Genomic DNA, 24932 nt, shown 5'->3' with positions numbered 1-24932 from the left:
TATTATTTACATATTTGTAACGCTTTTTAGTGTTAAGTATTGTCTGCTTTAATTTTTTGACATATTGAGATAGCTAGATCTATTGACGCTTGAAGATGCGTACAATCTTGCACCACGAGTTCCCGAGTATTATAATAGGTGACTACCGCGCAAAGGTTTCGGATTTGAAACCCGGTCTGGCCAAAAAGTTATTGCTGAGTTTTTTTGGCAAGAATTTCTCAATGATTAGCCAAAGTTAGGAGGTTAAGCTCGCGGTCCTCGATCCTGCGCTTGACCTTTCACTGGTCGTGTCAGTTTTCCGTCTCATCGGGCAATAAGAGTGCAGAAGTAAAGAGTGTACTGTGTATTATGCAAACATTTGGCACTATAGACAAAGTCCTGCACCGTTGGCCGATGAAACTAGCCGCCGTAGCCGGATATCTACTATCACAACATTATTATTTATTAAAACTTTTTGTAAGAAAATCTACATATAATAACCAACAAGCGAGAGTATTTTTTATCTAATCGACCTTATATTTGCAATTAAAATGCGGTCACTACAATCGATACTAGAAAAAAAAATATTCGGCGTCGTTTTCCTGTTTGACTAACAAATGTAAATATTATGATATCTTAACCGACGTTTACTTACACCGAGAATAATAATAAAGATTAGATCATAGTGTTTATGTATATCCTGTTCTGGTTGTGCTTCTTTCGTGAGATCTTTATATATATAATTCTTCTTTAAGTGTGTATGTCACTGAACTTATCTTAAACGACTGGACCGACTTTGATGAAATTTTTTGTGTGTGTTCAAGGGGATCTGAGAATGGTTTAGATTATTAAAAAAAGTTTAAAATTTTCAAATTCAAGACGTGTAGACTGGACAACGTCTGTCGGGTACACAAAGTAATTAATTGTTTTTTTCAAAATACTTAATTACTTTGTGAAATTAACATAGTATAAACCGACAATTTAGAAGAGAGCCTTAGCATGCGCGATTTATCTAGATTATTATAACAAATTCCGTGTATTTCCTAAATAACGTTGTGGTATAAAATTGAAAACTGTCAGCTGCATAAACTAGCGGGTTATGCTTTCGACCGCCGAGAAACTGGCGTACAAAGATCTCTACCAAGTTATAAGACTATAGATACTGTCCTGTGCGAATTGTACTTCGTAATGGTTAATGATTTTACACACAGTAAGTTTAACTGAAAAAGTGAGTCTGTCATTTATATAACTTCAAAGCGTTTTATATTAAAACAACAAAAATTCGAGAAACAAGCTACAATGCCCTCATCCATAGAAGAACTCTTACATCACTTTAAAACAGCAGCGAATAACGGATTGCAAAATGGACTCTCAAATATTTTGTCTCATTCTTATGTGCTTTCAAAGAGAGAGATAGCGATACTGTGGTTGAATTTAGCCCGGCAACAGGAAAGTCAAATCTGTGGTATAGAATCGTTCGTCATTATATGAACGGTGTCAGTAAAACCTGTCGGCCAAGGTCTTCGACTCCAGACGCCGGCGTGCTATCGTACTGTCATTAGGAACCCTGTTTTTAAGGTCCCGTACATGAAGTAAGGCCTACACGATTTTGTTACTGAGCCTGCTGTTTATCCAGCCGTCCAAAAAATATGTACCTATGTGACTATTGTAATCATTTGAGCAAAGTTTTCGAAATAAAGGATATCTTGAATTAGATTTTGTTCGTACCTTATGTGCATAATCAAAGGTCTGTCATATGGGGGATGGATCTTTTGATTCGTTAATTGCATCTTTGATTTCGTTTGAGTTCGCATAGCATGCTTTTTGTCACAAATATTGTGTAATTACAATTCAAACTTGAAATAAACCAAGTAAATACGAAATAAGGTTAAGAAAAAATTACAGCGATACGGAACCCTTCAGCCTTGACTCAACTTTTTTCAACTTGCATTTGTCTAGTTTAGTATATTTAGATTATAATTCTATAATTATATTTATAAATAGAATAAACGGCACGGTATTTTCGACAAACAAGTATATGAACTTCCTCAAACTGTTGTCATGTCAACAATATCTTTTACACACATTAACCTAGAAATTTATTCACCTAGCCGTTATGTTATCCTGCGGCAAAATGATTTGACTGATAAAAAGTTATTTTGAAAAATAGGAGATACTTACTATAATGTTATAGGTCTTAAACTCGAAAATTAAAGGTTAATTATTGTCATATCCTTCTTACAGCCGTTCTTGATCGAAAATATTCTTAAATCTTCTTGCTTCTGATCTGCTGCCTTATTCCCGGTAAAACATATTTCAAATTTTAAACCACTATAAAACATCTTGAGCCAAATTTGATCGAATTATTCTTGAAGCAGTAAGCTAGTTTATTGTTCTTAGTTTCTCCAATGCATCACTGATTTATATTAGACGTATTTACCCCAAATAAGGTTTACTTACGTCAATTTAATAACCTCTACAGTCCTTCTGTTCGACAAAGATCACACGCAAAATCTTACATCAATCTTTATCGATCGTTTCCCCGAAAATTTACCAAGTTATCGCAACGTTTTTTCCGCTTGCTATCGATTCTTAAAGATTCTTTAATGTATATTTGACATGGAATGGCCATTGTATGTTTATTACATTACGTGATAGCAATAGCAATGTCTATATGGATACGTAGTGCAGGTGTTGGAGTAATTATAAGCCGCCAGGGAGGCAGTGCCTAATTCTCTTTGGACGCGGCACACAGTCCGCGCCGAGTAATTAGTTACTACCAAATCACATTACCTACATACAACTAAAGATTAAGAACAACATACTTGGACTTTCTTTCTAATTAGTTCCTAGAAAAGATGGTACAGTTTTTGTACTCTATTCACATTTGTAAACGGTTTTTTTCAAATCCTGTAGGCGCTACCAGGTACACATTATAATTTCGGTGTATGTATGTTTTAACATGTGGCTGATATTTTTTAATTTGGGAGTAATTTCATATATTTTAGGTTTCGCTTAATTAATTTGGCAAAGTCATGTCCCATTTACCTCTTATTTTATTCTTACAAAAAGAGTATCCTGGTTGCCTAGTTATGTAAGTGACCCATAATATTGTTCGTACTAACAAACATATTATTATCACTAATATGACACCCTTTGAATGTCAGGAGACTTCGTCCTAATTTATTTTAAGAGATAGTTTAACATTTTCTTACGTAGGAACGGAACCTAGACCTACAATTAAATAAGTAAACTGGACCACTGAAGCAATTAAGGAAAACACATTTTGTTTAACTTTTGTTTTCCAGCACTAAAGGATATTTGGAATGTTTCCAAAATCACGCTCTTATATATACAAACTCTCGCTGTTTATTAAATAACATTTGTAAGATAGCACAATGAAACCCAACAGTGGATTGAAATAGAAATATATTGCATCTGTTATGATTTGGAGTATGGAAATAGACATAATAGTACATACGTATAGATGCTCTGATAGCAGGACTATCGTTGTCTTCCTGTAACGCAGTACGTTTTAACAGTTGAATCGATTTAGATGATATTTTCTAGATTTATGGTTTATGTGTTAGGAAAGTCTATAGCTACATATAACAATCAATAATATGATGTAGGCCGTGTCTCACTTGTCACTTTACACTTTACGTTACTTCGTTCTACAACATTTTGATCGGTATAAGCAATACATATTAATATAACGGTGTCATTTATTTACGCCTACATTATTACGAGTACATCTGCGATTTTATCATTATTATCTTTGTAATATGTGTAAAGAAATGACCATATACACATAGTCAATATTAATTTATTTCGTATTCCTTCTGTTCCGTTTTACGAGTGCACACTATATCATAGTTTTAATTATTATAACTAAGGTTTTGAGCCGTCGCCAAGCGGAAAACAAATAAAATGTATTATGTTTTGTTTCATGATTAATTTAAACTAAAAAAACAAGCGGCCACATTCGACAATATAATCATACGGCGGTCAACGATGTAATCTTTGCACCGAACGAAATTTAACGCAGCCATAAGGAAAACGTTGAGGAAAAATAACATAAAATGTATTGTTTACTGATAACTGTTTAACTGATTGTTTAATAACTACACTAGGTTTGTATGTTACTTGCAATACGTAAAGTACGTGCTAAATAGCTTTGTATGCCTGAATATAGCCACAGTTGCGATTAAGAAAATTAGTAAAAGCTGTAGGACGTTTCCGTTAAATTTCGATTACCAATCTTCCGTATCTTGTATAAATAATTAAACAATTTTTATTTCCTTGCAGTGGTTTGTGGCTATATTCAGATACATAAAGTTATTTGGCGCGGGCTACTTACATATGTATAGTATGAATATATCAATGATGAATTCGTATAAAACAAAAGAAGGTGATAGAGACGTTGCAAGTGGCGTTCTTTTCTGATAAGGTCATAGTGAGATATAGCTGATACTTACATATGTTCATTATGCAATGAACAAATAGGTAATTGACCTTAAATTGATGATATAATTGGGAATCCTGTTTTGAAGTTCAATCTCATCATTCTGACAACGCTTTTTATGTTGATGACTATTTTTATAATAAATACTGGTGCAAAAAACACTATATATTTGACCAGTACTTCATACACATACCGGTTTCATGTATGAATATAAGCAGCTTTACTAAGTTTCTAAAACAGTTATATGATTGGTTTGTGATGACGTTTATTTTATTTATGTTTGAGGGTACTTCCGACTGTGTCAGTGCATCGGTATTTGACAGTAACTGTCCCACTGCTTCAGTGTTCTGTCGTAACGAGAGAAAAGTCTAAGCAGATCTTGTAGATATCCTTTGGTGGATGGACAACGCACAGCCGAAACTGCTGAGCTCAGAAAGTTGAGATTTTTTTGTGAAAACTCCTTAGAAATTGTAGAGAAGTACTAAGACACTATTTTGGAAATTTCCCTTGTCGAAGGAGGTGAAATTCCACGCGAACAAAGCCGCGGGCGAAAAGCTTATAGCATCGAAAAGTCATTGGTGTGTCATTACAGAGGTCAGATGGCAGATTGTTTCTACACACTGAAATGTTGTGTGGTTTTCCTGTACCGTCAGTCATGGTGCATTTTTAATACGCAGTATCTAACTTTAGGTGCCAAAGATATTATTATGTCCAGCCTTGTTTTTGTTGTTGTATGTAAGTTATGGCAAAAAATACATGACATGACGTGTGTACTCGATAATTCAAGAACTACTTAATTTCATAGCGTTGTTTATGAAATACTAGTTACGGTGTTAAGCGTCCGTATGTAAAAAGTTATCGAGACAAAAAGTACTCTGTACTAATATAGTTGTGTGAAATTTTTATCGATATCGACCGTTTTCGCGTGAAAGAGTAACAAACCTTAAAACATGATGCTAACAAACTTTCACGTGTGAAACAGAATTTCGATGGTTTTATATCAATGGTGAAGTCATTTTATAGGAAACCCAGCTACATCTACATCAGTAAATTATCTAGTGTATTGTATTCTTAGACTAAGACTAAGACTAGACTAATCTAGAAATATCTTATATCCGTATGTGTTTCTAAGTATAGAAATAAACATAACGTAAGATAAATACATTCAAGAAGACAGATTGATGTTACGGTATATTCAGTAACCTTGTACTCCGAAGAAGCGATACAGCAAAAAACCAACAATAGTATACTAAAATAGATGTAATCTATTTCTATTTTTGGTATACAATTGCTAAAGCGTTTTTATAGTAGTGCGATAAGATATTACAATGATTAATTCGATACGATGAATCGTCATGCAATAAAAAGTGTACAGTAAGCTATAAGTTTTCTATATGTATTTGTAAATAAGTAGTTTTTTCAAACATTTTCAAAGAGTATATGATTGCTTGTTTTTCTTGAAGTAGATTAACTAATTGTGATTCGAATTATGCCTTTTATTTGGTTTGTTTGACGGTTTGGTCCTGACTTAAGATACTTAAGATGATTAATCAATACTATTTAAATTGGACTCCTTCTCGCTCGGGAAGAGACCCTGGGCCAGCAGTGAGACGATAATGGGTTAAAAAAATGATAAAATTTCCCAACAACAAATTAAATATCAACCTCAATAATCAATATTGGTTAGAAACTTACAAACTTTCCTACATTTCTCCAACACAAACTTGCTAGTTCTAATCTTTACTTAGCAAAATAACTACATTCGCTACCTTTGATAAGGTTTCCTTAGAAGTGTGGTATGAATGAGCGAGCTTACACTCGTATCTGTTCCGCCACCGTCGTATTGCACAAACAGGGGGTTTAGCAAGAATTAGTCACTACCCTATCTTATTAGCTAGGGTTGAAATACTTAAGACGGTTTTCTTGAGCAATTCTTGTAAATTGAGCTCTTAAAAACTAAAAGATTTCAGAAAGAGAGGGTTCAGAATTCGTATTCGATTCACGCGGTGTTAAAGAGGCATATCGTTCGTCATATAAGGAAAAGTTTGGCTATGTGTATTATGGCAAAAGATTAGTCTTCTAATAAGCTAAGGCTTGATTATATTAAAAAAGAATTCGATTCTATTTTTAGGTTTTAAACATAATTTTCTTCACAGTTCAAATATGTAAATACAACTTTTTCCAAAATAAAATAAGTACTATAACTCCCAACAATCTTAAGCATGTTTCGTCAAAAATGCTGCTTACATTTGAATCACTTGGAAGGACGTCCTTACGTATCTCTATACTTTAGAAAAGGATGCCTATTATTCCATTTCGAATCTCCATCAAAACATACCAACTCACAATAAATAAAATATAATTTTCTCGTCGGCAACACCAGCCCTAACGAGATTATCGGTGTTCGCAACACCTTGCAAATAACGAGCATTTATTCAGCTATACACAATCAGTATCGGATACGAATCGACGTCTAACTAACGTGCTTACGCGTTAATTTATTTATCCGTGAACGTACTACTCGACAAGTAGCTAATTATATATTGAGAATCTTCAAGCTTGTTGTGGAGGAAAACAAAGTAAAGATTGTGAGATTTGTTGAAAGATGTTAAAGACTGTGTCTTCCCCAACTAGTATGGGCATGTTAAGACTTCTTATTTCTTCTCAATCGGAGGATATCTGAGCTAAGCAGTCGGATAGCAGACAACGGTTAATTAAAATTATTTTTAATAATTCAACTCTAATTCTAGAAATTCTCTTTCATTAACTTCGTACAATGTATCTGAAATAATCACATAATGTTTTGACCGTTGCGAAATGATAATTTCGGAATAATGGTTAGCCGCGAATATAAAGTTTCAGCCTACAAATCTTCAAATTCTTCTTATTTGACCAACTTTACTAGTAAAGAAATATCAATGTAAACTTAGACCTTTAACTTTGATGAAGAAAATTAGTTATAATAGTGAAAAAATACCCTTTTCGCTATGCCTTTTCTACGAAATCTAAGTGGGGCATAACGGGCTGAACTTTTATCTTACTTCTAGGAATTCTTAGAACAATCTGTAAACTTAAGTATTATTTAAAAGCTTTGAGAGGAAACTACTTGAAACTTGTACATAAACAAAATAAATTAAATCGTATAAAATTATGCTCTAATATTAATGAAAAAAAGCAATATCATTTCACACTATTCCTTTTAGTGGTATATCCTTCCTTAAGTAAATGTTAAAAGACTTTTGATATTTTTAAACCTATTTTAAATCGATATTTTTATATTAAAATGTCATCGTTTATATGTCATTATAGTAAGGTAAAAATGTTGTAAAATAAATACGAATATCATCAAAACCGAATAGCCACAGTTTCAACTTATAGTATTTTTTGAAGAGTTAATTATGTTCAGACATAAGCCTTTTCCCATAAATAATTATCTTAAAAATCGGAACTCTTTCCAAATAAAAATTACAAATAAACACCTGTCTTCATCCAGAAGTTGCATATAAAAGCCTCGTATTATTTACCAACATGGGTTAAATAAACGCCAGTCCGATGTTCTTGCAAGCCGGTCATTTGGTCTGCCATATAATATTCAAGAGACAGTCGGCATTTGTACCCGTACATAATGCAGCAACGATGCCACCTGGTGGCTATCGATTGATATCTACACTGATGGTGAATGTTCGTTTGGTTATTCGTATTATTTTCTTTAGGCCTTTCTGTAGCGCGATTCTCTATAGTTGGTACTGTGGAGTATCGCAGGTTTGACAATTAAAATGTACTGCCAAAATAGTTCCTACGCCGGCCGTTAGAGGCACTGATCAGATTTTTATACAACATTCTCGATAATTTTTGACACAATTTGTAATAAGTTCTTTTTATTAGTTAGCCGGTGGTCGATAGTCGATAGCGGTAGAAAATCGAACTTACTGTTCTTTAGGGTCCACCAGCTAGTATTGACGCTGTTTATTCTTAAAGGTTTCCGTCTAGGCAAATGCCGTCCATCAATAAGCTCGAGATGACGACACGCGGTAAGAAACCAGACATATCTTATGGCTTGAGATATTTTTATTTACATGCATCACGCTTGTTATGCCCCGAAGGTGCAGGCACAGGCGTTAGAAATATATCGGTTTCGCTTTCAGAAATACTGCTTGGGTATAGTTTAGATTATCAATAAATGACAACAGTTTTCTTAAATAACAGGGCACTTTGTTTGACTGTTTCAACATTATAGACATTATTACAGACCTTGTGCAGTTTGTTAGAGGTTAATTTGAACAGAACAATATAAATCGTACTTATCAGCATGACAAACAGGAAAACGCCTACATTTTTTCAGTTCCAAGTACATTATGATAGTTCATGTTGTATCACAAAGTTGTGACACAAAAACGATTGAATACAATTGCATATTAATTGCACGTTTGGCGCAGTGGTTTAAGCGGTCACCTCGCCGCAATAACCGTAGCGCCGCGTGTGGTGGGTTCGAATCCCACCCGGGACAAATCTTTGCGTGATGAGCACGAGTATTTGTTCTGAGCCTGGATGTCAATGTATCTATATAAGTATGTATTTAAAAGTATATAAGTATGTTTATCAGTTATTCGGTTACCATAGTACAAGCTCTGCTTAGTTTGGAATCGAATGACCGTGTGTGAGTTGTCCAACAATATTTATTTATTTATTATTTATATTAATAAAATACTGCGTATTATATGTACGTATGTGGTTTTGACATTGTTGGTTTATAAATTTAACCTTTCATCTTAATTGGATTAACGGAATCACGTCTCATGAGACTATCTGCTAGATTTTCCACTGATAAAATACCAAGATGCTACCTAGAATCATAAAAGACGGGTCTTTGTCTTAGATCAAATTAAAAATATCTATTATGTCATAAGCTTTTACAAATATTAAAAATTGTCATTGCATTTCATATCTATCACTGTTTCGTAACTGTTGCTCATGAGAAGAAACGGCAAGAAACTCACGGCACTGGCTGCGCAAGAGTGCAATGTATATGTTAGACGGTCACTGTGCTACAACTACACATATTGTGTATTACACAACTTATAAGGAAAAAGTACTCAAAATCTGTGTATCATAACGTTTACATAAAGGTTCAAGAACCACAAATCATCATACATATTATTTATCGAGGCAGACCATACAATACGTTTCCTTGAAAAAATACGTACAGTCCAGAAGTCACTGAACATAATTAATATTTCGAAACGCTATATTCAGAAGCATGCATATTATTCCACCGAAAAATTATTTGGCATTGTTTAATTTAATTACAGCTCATGCTACCTGTTCACTGTTGAAGTACTTATTGAAATCTATACTTAATATTATAAAGCTGAAGAGTTTGTTTGTTTGTTTGAACGCGCTAATCTCAGAAACTACTGGTCCGATTTGAAAAATTCTTTCAGTGTTAGTTAGCCCATTTATCGAGGAAGGCTATAGGCTATATATCATCACGCTACGATCAATAAAAGCAGAGTACCAGTAAAACATGTTACAAAAACGGGGAAAATTATGACCCATTCTCTCTTATGTAATGCAAGCGAAGTTGCGTGGGTCAGCTACTTCCATAATGCCCAGCAGTGGTACAATCATGGATTAAAGAAATAAAAAAAAAGGATAGTTAATGTACATAATTATGTCGATAAGTAGTTTTTGTAGCTGTCTGTACTTACATACCATTTCTTGTACTACATACATATGTACATTACTTGTACAGTAACTTTAATTTAATTTTGGATGTATTTTGAAACGAATTAATGTAATTAAGGTTAGAGGAAAAAACGCAGTATTAATTAAAACCAACTTTACTAAGTATAGGTAATTAATGAATTTATAAATGTAACTAATACTTAATGCAATCATGATTCATTCATTAACGTCTAAATTGAATGACCGATGACAATTAAACCAAAAATATCAAAAGTCAAGGAAAGTGTTAACCTGAAATAATTACTTTGGTTTAACTGTTTCAAGAATTGTTAGTTAAGCAAAATTTGCTTACAATGTATTCGTATAAAATTCCTAGGAATTGTATGTAATTAATGAACTTGATGTATTTTTAACACTCAATAAATAGGAATAAAGCAAAAATCAGTCACATATGACGTTACATAGACGTGAGACCTGCGACCTTTTCGATTTCTAGCGATCCTATACGTATTTAAAAAAGCCATGTTTTGATCTGATCTCAGTATTTATTATTTCCCTTAATTAACTTTTCGGTATATAAGTCTATCAAAATAATACACGAACTAACTTAAGCTTACCAACATGTCATAAACAAACCAACAAACGTGCTCATATATTCAAATGTTAGCAAAAAACCACGAGCGCAACCACAGGACAAGCTATACGTATAATTACTACAATGATAGTCGTCGTTAGGTGAATGCAATTTGCAGTGACATGGAACCGACAAACTGGGTCACCGGACTGGTGCCGTTCAAATCCGTAGAGTAAAAATATCGATATCGTAGCTCTTCACTTTTATATTGATTACTTTTGATTTATTCGAGAATAAAGAGTTTTAGTGTCGAATGATAAGTAACTGTGATTTTGTTATGGAATCTTGATTTGGTGGGATTTTCTGCAAAAAATCTTTCTTTAATTTAATGTCATAATAAATTTTAGATCTTGAGTTTCTTCCTATTGTTTTTTTTTTGTTTTGGTTAGTTGGTACGCTAGTAGCTCAATTCTCTACTACTATTGACTACCGACAACCGGCTTGTCATCGAGAAATTTTGTATGAAAATCAGCGCCTCTGACGGGCGGCGTAGGAACTATTTTGGCAGAACATTCTAAATGTCATACTTTCGATACTCGACAGTACCAACTGTACAGAATCGAGCTACTGCACGATACCTTCATTTTTTTCCTAAACGAATGGTAATATACATTACATTAAATCAGCAATGGACTGCACAGTGGCTATCAAATGACATACATAAGTTTTGGTTTCAATGGCAACACAAAATACGCGTGCAAAATTCAAACGGATAGAGCATTTTGGATGTAGTTTTTTTATTTTATAATATTATATTTATGAATAATTAACATTAATAATAATATGTGAATGTTGTTAGAGGTAATCGGATAACAAATACATAGATTACTACTAATCAAATGAAAATATTAGAAAAACACAGAAAGTGTAAAATACGCTGATTAACTCTGGGTGTTTCCCATCTTCTTTACCTACGTAGCATCGTTTTATAATACTGATAAAATTCACCTTCACCCACTAAAAAACAATCTATATTTCGATAAAAAAATAATTCCCTATTATAGCGAAAAACCCACGTTATCTTAGCTTTAATACTTGTAAAATAATCTAAGACTATAATTAGAATAATCGTTTAGTAAAAAATACAAGCATTATTAAGCATATTTTAGTCCTAATTAAAATTATATCCGGCTTGTAACATAGCAATTTGCAGATCTGTACATCATATAATTTCGTAATCGATGTACGAACAACATTTATAACGTAATAATCCTTATATATTAAACTATTAATCGTGCAATCCGATCGAGAAAAAAATGCGTTCAATTAAAATAATAATATACCTCTCTCAGACTCGCAGACTCTTAAAATGACTCACATGCAATATCAATAATAACAAACATTATGTCAATCGTAAAACTCCAGCCTCCAATATCAAGTTTGCACCAGAGAGAGACAAAACACTACCAACATTTGATCAAACATTGGACTGTACGTTTCAATTAGAATCGGTGCACTTTCCAATTAAGTAAAGATGTTTACCACTCAGCGTGACAAAACTTCACTCGCACACTTCAACTTACATCGCTTGCTTGAATCAAAATATAAACATTCATTCTTTAGATAGCCAGCAAGTTAACAGAAACGTATCGACTTTTAATTTCCTTGTTGTAGTGGGAATATGTTTCATATACACCGGGGCCTTTCCAGGAAGGTGCACACAGACGCGCGCCGTACGCTGACGCACACACACGCACGCATCGCTGCAACTGTCAGCGCCCGCGCAACTACGCAGTGATCGCCGCGAGTTCCTCCGTTAATGAACTAGAAAACGTATTTTTGCTGTGTTTTATTCCATTCTGTTGATTTTAGTTATATTTTTGTGAGTTTGATTATAACATTACATATCAGGTAAGTCGTTTTACCGGTTACTTTAGTTAAAATTTACGTAGAATAATTTTTATTCAAGTTTTAGCTAGTTTTCGCTGTGTTATAGTTTTTAATGGGTATTCTGCATCACGTGTTTCGAAGGCGATTTCTCATACAGTGAGTTTTCGGTTTCTGTTTTAATAACAGAGGACATTATAGTGGTCGTTTGTAATGGACTTTGTGATAATGTGCTATTGTTAATTAATGTTTGATAATAGCGTGACGGTAACTAGGTATGTTGTAATTTCAAATTAGAAGTTACTAAACCCAATAATAAATATGTGAAACAACATTTGTGATTTAATTTTATATTAAAGTCAGGTTTAATAATAATATACCTACCTATTCTGGAAAGAAAAAAAGTTCGTTTTGGTACTTTATTCGTTAGTTCTAAAATGTGTTTACTTATTAAAGTGGAACGATTTTTTGCTGTTAGTATTGGAATGTCTAATGGTTATCCTTATCAGTTTGTTTTTATTTTTGAAATGGTGTTCAACACTCCATGACTGATAAGCTAGAATAGGATTAGGACACTTTAAGTTTGCAAATATTTAGCGTTTGTATATACTGAATTATAAATAACTAGTTATAACTAAAGATTTGTAAATACATAAGGTGGATTAGTGTTAGTCATGGGTTTTACTCGCAACTTTGTTCGTGTAGAAAGATTTTCAGTTTCAGTCAGGATTATACAGACTGAAGCTCAAAAATGTAGTAAGTAGTAGGTTATAGCTGTAACATAACTAAGTTATTTTGCAATTTTATCATAATAAAGTTGCACGTTAATATGATTATTTGTTCCAAATTGTCTCTAACCACCTAGATTTAAATCAGTAACTAAGCAAATGTTAGAAATTTCTTACTTAGTTACTAAATCATTGTATTCTTCACTAAAACCTAATAGGTAAAACTATTTACAATATAATAATGACTTAACTTTACCGAATGATGAACGAATTCTCTGAATCACGAGAGTCGTGACCCCATTATTTATTTGTTTAGTAGAACTATGTTTTAAGGAAAATAAAGTTTTGATGTATTGTTCCATCACTTTTATTCTGTATTCTTTAACTATTCATTAAACACATGATCACATTGAACAAAATTCACTGTAGGTATCTATTCTATTTCTCGATTCCCTACTACTATTAACTATCGAATACACAGCTGCCAGCTAGCTATCGACAAATGATGTATGAAAATCTGATCAGCGCCTCTAGCAGGTGCTGTAAGAACCATTTTTTTAGAATATTAATAAAACGTCAAATTTTCGATACTCGCTAGTTTGACAGCAGACAATACGCGCTGCAGCAGCCATGAAAACAGTTTCTATTGGTTTATACAATAACTAGCGAACATGTTTTACCCGAAAACAAAACCCAGTGGCAGTGGTATAAACTTTTCGCCATGTGGTAACAATTTTGGCTAATATAAATAACACAAAAATCTTAATGAGTTAGACACTAAAACCATCCTCGTCATTAGTGAATCACAAAGATTGTTTTAGTATCTTTAGTATTGGTCAAAACCGCATTAAAATACGTTCAGTCATGTTCATCAAAAAAAAAAAAAAAAAAAACTACTTGGTATCATAAAATATAGTACATTACCGTATTATGTACAAATGACACTCAATAAATCATTATACTAAAACTAACTTTTGTTCTATACACTAATGGTTTCTTCGCACAATTACGTCTGCGTAAACGCATCCCATATAATATTGAACTTAAGATTTACCCGTCTTCGTGACGTAAGACCTTTCCTAGTAAAACAATAATAAACGTTTTAACACAAATAAATAATTACTACAGCTTAAAGAGCGTCAATGAACCGTTCCAAACGTACTTCACCAACGCATTTACCTCCATTTGGACGTAAAATATCGCAATGATTCATTCAAATCCTGTACAAGGAAAACCGATGAGGAAAGGCGGTATCTTATTCATTATGACGTAAACTTACGCACTTTACCGTATAAATAATGCCTTGGATATACTACTTAAGCCAGTACTATTTCGTTAGTCAGTCTTTTGACATTAATTTTAGCTTTACAATTTATATTTATTTAATTTTAGTGAAGTTAAAGATATTACCACAAAGTGTTTATTTTTGTGCCAAGTGATGTAAACATAATATAACGGACATTAAGTACAATAAGACCCGAAATTACAAATTGCATTTTTATTCCGTGTGAGAATCGATCCTACGATCCTATACGTGCTAGTGAACCGGCATGGTGATATAGTTGACCAATGATCCACGGATATTCTAAAATTTTGTGTTATAATGCAATCAATCTGGATACGACCTCAATTTTACAAGCCGATACCTGCAAGAAACTCCGAGTTGGTGTTAATTCGTTATTTAAGCTATTAATTGCTTATAAATTAGGTTAGTTTGCATACAATTGCAAAGATTATAATTTTAGAAAAGCAAGCAATTTTATATTTGAACGAATTTTGAACACTGATCATTGGCCGTTAGGTGTTTAAATATTTATTGTTATTTGCCACGTGATTGATGACTAAGAAATGGTTAATAAATATTAAACAAATTTTGTAAAAAACGACCGTTAAATTGTAATGATATTGAAACGTTCGCTGACAAAACAATGACATAAATTGAAACGAGTAAAGAATCTTTTGAAATACAAACCTTTTTTATTTAGCGTAACAAATTAACTAGCTATTTAGATATACACCAAAGTACTGGATAATTTTTCATTAGCTACTTAAATATATAAAATTTAGTGCTCAATATTACGTTTTAATAAAGATTATTTCTTTTGTTTCTAGCGCCACCATGATACCTAAAGAAAGTCGTTGTTGTGGAATTCGCCTGAGACCAATATGCTACGCTATCGGATACATGCATCTGGTAAGTTCTATATTGATAACTCTTAAATACCAAGAACACACTGACACATCATCTGATCTTGTAGTACTTTACTTACCTAAGTATTTTTTTTACACCAAGAAAATCCTGCCTGTGGACAGGATTTATTTCTGTTCTAAAAAATAATTCCCTCTCATACAAAAGTAAAGTTTATCGTAAATTATGTGCAGAAAGTGTAAAATTCCATATGATAGAGATGAAACACGTCGATTTAAGTCCATTGATAAATCCTTGTTTGGTAATAACAGGACTTACCCAGTTTCTGAGGTACATTTAGCGGTAGATCTATTCAAACGTTTTAACTCATAAAAAAACGCTATTGAATAGATAAACTACCGCTACATGTACTCAGAAGCCGGGAGTTATATATGTTTCGGTAACTATCAAAAAGCGAATAAGCAAATACTTCGCGAATGTCGTAACAGCTTACGTGCACAAGTTTTGATGACGTTCTTATTAACGTTCGCTGAACTGTGACATACAAATCATTTTGTTCTTTTTGCAAATTAAGTTAAAATAAAAGCAGGCTAGATTGACGTCAATCGGCAAATAGTGGAAGTATTTGGATTAATAATTAAGTAATTTTCACAAAATCCTTATTGTATGAATTAATATTATGTGATTCATGACATTCGTGACATTTTGTCAATAAATTGCACAGAATTGTTGGTAAGAGTTTAAATGCAACAAACTTAAGTTGGTAACTCCAGCTGTTTAGACAATAGATAATGCAATGCTCTATCGCAAAGAAAGCAGAAGCGTGACTTTAAACAATACACATTTCTGTAAAGGACGTATGTAGCAAGTAGCGTTCTTGGCCATACCCTACGGAAAAAAGCTTGTATGTGCGTATGTATTTATATCATACATTTCTGTTTCTCTAAAGCCTGGCACATAACTCGTGTAAGTTTACTGAAACGATGAAAATCACTTATGAAACAAATGACGGTTGTGTTATCGAGCCCGGCTTGAATACTTTACAACAACATAAATGTTTATTAGTACCGTGAGAACAGTTGCTTGAGTATTGTCCATTATAAACACTCTATTGTCTATATGATGTACTGCAACCGGCCATCAACGTCAGCCCTGCTAAAGATTCTTATATTGTGATTTAGAATGATAGATTTATAACGCATAATTCGTTTGATTCGCAAGTTGTTTGGGATTTAAGTCGTCTCGAATATTTGTTTATAACAAGTATTTATTTTCACGACTAAAACTTTACTCATCTGAAAATATATATAACAGGATGTGTACGACGAGACATTATGTAGCTAAATAAATTTATTTGTAAATTTAACACGAAGCCAATTATGCAAGATTTTGGACTTTTCGCGACAGCCCCTCAACATTTATTTGTTACTTATATCCTTGATATAGTCCAAAAACTTAATAAGCGCTTAACTAAATATCAATAAGACTTGCCCTATGCAGAACTAAAAATACGTTCATGTTAACACTAGAGTCAAATTTATTGCAAATAAATCCTAGATCACCTTTTCAAGATGCTTTAAACATTTCTATTCAAAACCCTCGAATTGTATTCGATAGAGAGCAATCGACCCATTTGATCGAGTGTATAATCGTAGCTATTAGCCAACCGATTGGTCCACCAAATTCGTCAGTAATGATGCAGAGACCCAATCGAATGCATTAGACTAATCGCCGGAGCGAGATACTGGTACTAATACGGTTTTTGATTACGTGTTTGCTTGTCAAAACTTGACTACGGTTATCAATGACTGTTGTTTGAATTAGTTATGTTTGTCTGGTTTTATTTAAATCATAATATGCGGACAAATATTGATATTTATGTTTCAAAAATTATTCTGTATTAATAACATTGGAACTGAGTATTTTAATAATTTAAATAACTTTTCCCTCCAGGTTATCAAACAGTAAGATCCGGTTTTCGATTATATATAATATTTTATTCCTACAATATCTCCCATTCATTTCAGATCACGAATATCGAAAATAAAATTAATTGAGATTAATTTGCAAAAAACATCAGAAGCATTCTTTTTTATACGATACACGATATCTCGACTCAGTTCAATGAATGCACTGAATAAATCAATGCTATCTACGTCACTAAATTAAAAATGTCTGAATTTTAAACTTGGTTTATCCGCCATTAAATGATTCATTTGTATCTGAAAATTTCCATTTCTCGTAATGAACCTGACTGAGGGCTTCACTGGGGGCTCCCCTGGGGCCACTGCAACCAAAATGCATTGGCAAATACCCTATTAATATTTATACTGAACCCGGATACCTGTTTCTCAATCAAGCTTAAATGAGGAACAAAATGATTAAATTTGGGATTCAAACCGTCGTTCATGAGACAATTTTATGTACCAAGATTTTTTTCAACAAATTCTTAAGACAGACACAAATCTATTCTTTTACCGGTAGATATTTATATCTAGGCGTTTTGTTAGTTCATATTGATGCCCTTACCAATATCGTAGAACCATTTAATACTCATCAGAATCTTTTAAATAAATATATACTTAAGAAAGAATTCTTGTTTACATTAGTATCAATAAAGGCCGGATGTATGTATTTGCTTACGAAAGCTTTATGCAACATTGTCACATCAACATTTAACTGTTTGTGTATGTGATATATGATATAAACGACTGGCCGCAAGGTCGCTTCGGTTGATATAGCAAATTAAAATAATTAATATCAATTATTCATGTTTTAATAGGTCAGTTTCTAAGAGAGACTTGAAATGTTAGAGCAAAGTTCTTAGTAATACCCGGGGCGTTTTCTACGACTTTCGGCTACCGACAGCCGGCTAGTTATCGACAAATTTTCTATAAAAACCTGATCAGCGCCCCTAAAGGGTGCCATAGGTACTAAATTGTTCAATACATTTTAAAAGTCAAAAAGAAGTAAAAGAAGTAAAATTGTAAAGGATCGTGTTGAAAAAACGTCTAGAATAAATAAAAAACACGTAACATTCCAAATGACTCACTTCCATTATTGATTTCTGTAATCAATTACAAATTCAATTATAATTTTATTAGCGTGACATTATACGAAACACAAATAAAAAAATCGTTCCACGAAGCATCAAATTCGTCCCATCAACAATGTTTTTCGTCCCACCAAAAGATTTTCGTCCCACAATTTTGTTATAATGTCTGAATAGTTATAATATTATGTATTTTTTTACAGGTGTCAAGCGTGGTGGATGTGGTCTGTCACCTGTTGACAGTGGCCATTGTAACCAAAGGCTTCCAGTGCGACGTGAACAATGAGAGCGTAAGTTATTTGATCTTGTTGCTAATAATAATAAGTGTTGTGTCTACGTTCGCATTCATGAAATACTTCTAAGAAACCTATTGTGGTTGTGACAAAAGGAAACTGTATGCCTTTTAGGGTTAAAGTATCTTGAAATGAAAGTACTGGTAACTGCTCAGTATGAGATGTGAAAATGAGCAATAATTTTAAGCGATGTCCAGTATGAGGAGGTTTTCGATTTCGGTCGGTGCGTTTTATATTTTCAAAATTAAGGCCAGAAATTTCGAAGATTTGTTACAGGTTTCTAAGTAATATACTTTTATATAGACTTTTCTAGAAATCTATTATTACGTATAGAACATTTATTTCGTGATTTTAATGCTATTTGTTATTGTTATTGTGCTGCTTCTAATAAATTCTTCTATTAATTGCTTACATCCAAGTTGACACTGCATAAATAAAATCAAGAAAACCCAAGTTGTCACTTTCCCTAAACAATACTAATAAACATCAGGAAACTACGGTTTCAGCTAATTACTCACTAATGAACTGGAAAAACCAAACACAGACTGAAAAAGTACTAATAAATCTTTATGGGTAATTGTAATCTTCTATGGGTTTCTTCTTGGTTACTACAAGTACTACTATAAAGTGGTATTTTCATAACTTAATTGGTGGCGAGGTTATTGCCATAGCGAGCACATCGCAAGATTCATGTTGTTATAATAAATATTGAATCGTAAACATTATACACAACTATATTTCCCTGGGTTTAAGGCCAATGTATCCTATGTTTAATTTCATTAAAATCCGTCTCGCAGTTTTTTCGTACTTACAAACTTTCTCGTTTATAACATTAGTAGGATTATTACTTAGGAAATTCTAATAGAAATTTGAAAGATTAATTTCTGCTTGACCGGGAAATCGAGCCCAAGATTAGCAGGATTGCTTTTACGATTCATAGAGGCAATCAGAGATATTCAAACATACATACAAAAAACTCCGTCTTCTTCTATGACGGAAAGAAGATACCAAAAAACTAAAAAATATTCTATAGGAAAAAAAATCTATACACAAATAAAGTTTAAACCTGTAAATAAAAGTATAGTGTAATGATGAAGAATCTCAAGGTTGTAATATAATGAGGTGGCATCGGTTGGACACGCGCTGTCTTGCGAACAAAAACAGGCCATTGATTCCGGCTAATGAGAACTATTGTTACGTGATGACGATGGGCAGAAAAATGTCGGTATATGAAATATTAGGTATACAATTTATTTGCAGTTGTGAAAGTATAAGTAAGAAAGACTATCGATAACTGACAACTGTCATCAAATTATAGAGAACGTTTTCTTTACAAAGTGACTGCCTTACTGATAGACAACGCACAACCAAAACTACTGAGCGTAGAAAGTTGAAATTTGGTAGGAAAGAAAGATTAAAGATTCCTTAATCGAAGGAAAACTATTATATACCTCAATGGAAATTATGTGATTATTTAAAAACATTTGTCCACTTGCAACACAAAATTTTCGGTATAACTTAAATACTTAATTATCCTCTGGTTTTCCTCATAAAAGCCCAATAAATAAGTAAATATTACTGAGAATTTCGCATGAATACTTAAACCACAATGAACACGTGTAGGTTTGTAATTTGTATACTTTATTGATAATCCATTAGCTAAATTATACTGAACTTCCTTTCTTATAAACTTAATAAATTCATTTCATGACCTCGATTAGGTATTGTTTAAAACTACTACAACGCTGACAAATAGACATTCCTCTATAATATACCTATAAATAATAAATTTAACCCATTAATGTCCCACTGCTGGGCAAGGATCTCCTCCCGTTATGAGGGAAGGGTTAGGCCTTGAGTCCACCACGCTGGCCAAGTGCGGGTTGGGGACTTTGCATGCCCTCAATAAATGTTTTAAACAAATTTTTAGGCATGCAAGGTTTCCTCACGATGTTTTCCTTCACCGTTGGAGCATGTGATAATTATTTCTAATACACACATAACTTCGAAAAGTCATTGGTGCGTTGCCTCGGGTTCGAACCTGCGACCACTTTCGTGGGAGGTGTCAACTTATACTACTCGGCTATCACTGCTCAATATACTTACCAACGCTTAAGCATAAATGCCGAAAAGGAAGGCTCTTATTTATTTACTGTTGAACATTTTCAAAATAAGTCCGAACAATTTACAGATTAAAATGGTACCTTCGTTTAAATTTGATTTGCAAAATGACAAATCAACACCATACATTTTAAAACTCTCTGAGCACGAATATATTATCTATCTCATACAACCAATCTATTTAATAACAATTTAAAATGTCTGTCATAGTCTTCTTGAATTCTTCAAATATCTAACTAAACACATTCTCTTACAGTTGCAAGCCATTTCGACCCCATGGTTGGAGCCGTTACTCATCGTCCTGAACCTCGGCACCCATGGCTTCTACCCCTACCCTCGGGTGTTCCGCAACCAGAACCACATCTATGTGGAACAGATGTCGGTCATCTCTGAACCGAGGTGCTACCCTGGGATGCTCCACATCTACCTGATTGATGTCCTCAACTTCATGATCAACCTCATTTGGCTAAGAATCGTTATTTCTTACGTCGGTGCTGTTCACAAGGTAATTAATTATTTTGTTTTTTTTTGTTTGTTTTTAAAAAGACAACTGCCGAATTGCTCTTGTGTCGCGGGGATTTTTACAAACATGTAAACAACGGACACAAAGTACAACCAGACCCGAAACAATTATTTGTGGATCGCCCAAATGATTGTTTCGTGTGAGATTCGAACCCTAAACCACTGCTCTACAGAGGCAGTTTTTTATATAGCTAGTTTATATAGAACTTGCGTTTTCTACTCGTGTGGACATTTCTATTGAAATCTTTTCTACCGTTGAACCATGAAAGCGTGACATAGTTGCTTTCGCTTTTGTAGTATGATTATTTAAACGTTTATCATCACGAATATATGTATATCATAATGCGGAGTTTTTTTATTTTCATTGACTTATATGTACCTAGTGTCTGTCATTAAAATGTATGCTGGACTAAACTAGAACGTCCAATCCACTTGAAATTCTCAAGTTCGGTAATGGATTATGAACTCGATGCATTATCTATTCCTGTCTATTTAACCCGATTAAAACTAGTAAAGCTAATTTTGGAAAAGAGAAATTCTCTTCAGACAATGCTGCTCATATCCCACGTCTTAATAAAAATGTTTTAAGTGCGCTTGTAAAAGGTAAGTAAAGTAGTAGTAATGCGCTTGGAGTAAGTAGTAAGTACTTATCTCATTACCGATGAAGACTGTTTTTTTCCAATAGCAGGCTGCCCTAAACTACTGTTGGTAAACTGTGTTCTGATCTTGAACCGCCCGCATGCATCCGTTCTTTGCAACCTTGACCAGCGGGCTTATCATGTATCTCAGTTGACAAATAGTATACGGCAAATTGATAGCCACTATACAATACATTGCTGCTTTGATGTAACGTGTTATATACTATTATCCAAAGAAGACAGCAATGTACAGCATAGTGGCTTTTAAATAATGGAGAATGTTACTAGGTATGCCAAATCGCTTGAAATTTTGACTCAGTAAAGCCTGTACATGTACATGAAAACTAGTTTTTGTTTTAGTCAAAAATACCAAGTAGTTTTGATTTTACACGCATTCAAAGTTTCAAAAAATATCGAGTCCCGCTAACAGCGTGACGTCATAATACACCATGCCGCGCGGGCCGCGTCCCGCTTAATATCAAGTCTCCAGCCGTAGATGTAATAGCTTATGCAGTATTTTGTTGTGTTTTCGTCTGCTTATTACATTTAAAGTGTAATAATAGTAAATATTATTAAAAAAGACTATGTGAGCCAGACTTAGCGTAGTGTACAATGACGTCACACCGACTCGCGCGGTTACAACTTGTTTTACTTATAAATCGGAAACTAATTGACGTATCAAAGTAATTCTTTCACTAGTATTTTTTATTTTTAACAGAGAATATGGAGAGCTAATAATCCAAATTTGTTAACATTCTCCATTATCCACTGAGATACGCAATAACTTCCTTAGGTTCTTTTACACCTAGTACCTACTTATTCGTATAATTATTTCAGAAAAACCCGGAGCCAATGCGGATGTTCTTCAGCCTGTCGGTAGTGAAGCTGGTGATGCAAGCCATGTACTTCGGCTACCAGCCCTTCTTCTATGACGTGTACACCGTGGAGACCGTTTGGTTCCTCAAATTGACCGATATTTGTAAGTATTTTAATAAATTCTTATTACTAAGTTGGTAAAATTTGGTTTCTACAGCGTCCGCTAGACTCACTCATCAGATTTTCATGCAAAATTTTACGATAACTTGTTGTAGTTGCCGATAGCCATCTTAAAATGAAAATCGCGTTACATCTAAATAGGGAACTATCGTAATATACCAAACATCTTAGTTAATTTGAAAGTTTATGTTTGGTGGTTTATTAAAATCCTAACGACTGTTTCTTTTTTCCAGTGATCGCAATCATCTTCCTGGTGTTCGTTCAAAAATACACAACATTCCTAAAGATGGAGAGAGCAGCAAACTTGAACGTGGAGAAGCCACCTTCGTACATCGAGTGCCTGATCAACGGCCCTGTCCGACCCCCCCTCTATGAACCAAAGGATGAAGTAGTCATCGTGGACGAAGAAAAGAAGCCCAAAGAAGGACCAGAGGAACCCATCGTCAAGTCCTGATTCCATTCAAAGATCTGCTAAATAATTTTCATTAGTATAAATGTATTTATTGTCCTGCAAGGCTGAAAGAATATTTGTATGTCTAAACGCACATTTACTATTAGTGTGAATTAGGATAAGTACAACGAAAATTCCAGCTGAAATCCAACGATTGTATCAAAATCTTAGGTTCTTTGTGTAATTGTTAAATTTATCACAGTTTTCAAATATTCGGCTGGAATATTAATAATTCGAACGTTAATCTATCATTATCATGTTCAAATTATAATTTTTAGGCTTTGGAAACTAGGAAGTGGTGAGAGTAAAAATGGGCTTTCGTAAAGTTTTTTATTGATGGCCCTCTCTAAATGGAAGGCAACTTTTATATTGGCAGTCATATTTTTCATTGACTATTTATTATTCTTTATGTTGTTTTAATTTCGTGGGTATTATTAATAATACTATTTAGAATATAATTTGTAAGGGTAATTTCTTGCTGGAAAAAAATATACTTTGCTATTTTCCTCTAAAACAACAAGATATTATTATAGAGTATGTTTTTATTTGAAGTATTAGACTTTTACTACAATTATTATGTTCGATGAAATCGAATTTTGCGCATAAACTGTCTGAGTGACTCACAGTGAAGCAACTTGCCGTTTAATTGAACGTGAACTAACGTCACTCTGTTCAGTCTGATCTGGAATGAACCGATTAATACTGGTTATGTGACGTCGAATACCGGTTTCAAATCACTTAAACTGGTATCAGTATTTTTTCCTTGGATATTTTATCTCTAGAGGTAGTGAAATGTATTCCTTTTAAAATAAGTTTTAGAATGTATAAGCAATTGATTTGATTTGCTATTCAGATCTTCAGATCTCCGTGATAATCCGAATTTCAATGTTATGTATCGTGTGATATCAATATTATGTTCTACACTAAACGTGAAAGCAAGTGGATATTTTGATTGATTCAATAAATGGTATTATAAGTATACTGTGTTTTCCATTAATGTAACTTTTCCTTAGATGATAATGCTACTCGGGGAATAACGTAAACATGTATAATTAGATTTTGTATGCGTTTTTTGTTCACGTTGCACCAGTCACCTTGTTATTCAGTCTGCTTGTAAATGTAAATAATGGATGATCACTTGAGTCCTTTTGCATCGTATTGTATATTAATGTTGTTTTTAAAGAATTGGCCATAAACAAAAATGACGCAAGAAGTGAAACTCATGGTCAGTTTCGAACGCGTTGGGGATCGAGATAAGACTGCAACTGACTGAATGATTGTTCACAAATTGAATCAACTTTCAAAATTGATTTTTCATCAATTAATCTTATAGCTAGTGCGTTCAGCGATCACTAACTATAACAAGGTTAAGCAACTTTAGACACGATAAAG

At 33.4% G+C, this 24932-nt stretch overlaps 1 protein-coding gene across 3 annotated transcripts; it reads left to right on the top strand.

Annotated features, from left to right (window-relative positions):
* The first annotated feature begins 12424 nt into the window (after positions 1-12424).
* On the top strand, positions 12425-24519 carry LOC142982173 (uncharacterized). Of its 3 annotated transcripts, none has more exons than XM_076128558.1 (6): positions 12425-12614; positions 15431-15512; positions 18723-18809; positions 21190-21438; positions 22931-23072; positions 23323-24519. In XM_076128558.1, exons 2-6 carry the CDS (start codon positions 15438-15440, stop codon positions 23541-23543), a joined length of 774 nt encoding a protein of 257 aa, XP_075984673.1. In that variant the 5' UTR covers positions 12425-12614; positions 15431-15437; the 3' UTR covers positions 23544-24519. The 3 variants fall into 3 exon arrangements, with proteins under 3 accessions (XP_075984673.1, XP_075984672.1, XP_075984675.1); XM_076128557.1 differs by lacking the exon at positions 12425-12614 and adding an exon at positions 14671-14980; XM_076128560.1 differs by lacking the exon at positions 12425-12614 and adding an exon at positions 14973-15026.
* The last annotated feature ends 413 nt before the right edge of the window (positions 24520-24932 follow it).

Source organism: Anticarsia gemmatalis, chromosome 21, assembly GCF_050436995.1.
Source record: "Anticarsia gemmatalis isolate Benzon Research Colony breed Stoneville strain chromosome 21, ilAntGemm2 primary, whole genome shotgun sequence".
Classification (NCBI taxonomy): domain Eukaryota; kingdom Metazoa; phylum Arthropoda; class Insecta; order Lepidoptera; family Erebidae; genus Anticarsia; species Anticarsia gemmatalis.
The sequence above is the reverse complement of the archived record's forward strand: the minus strand, read 5'-3'. Positions and strand labels throughout refer to the sequence as shown.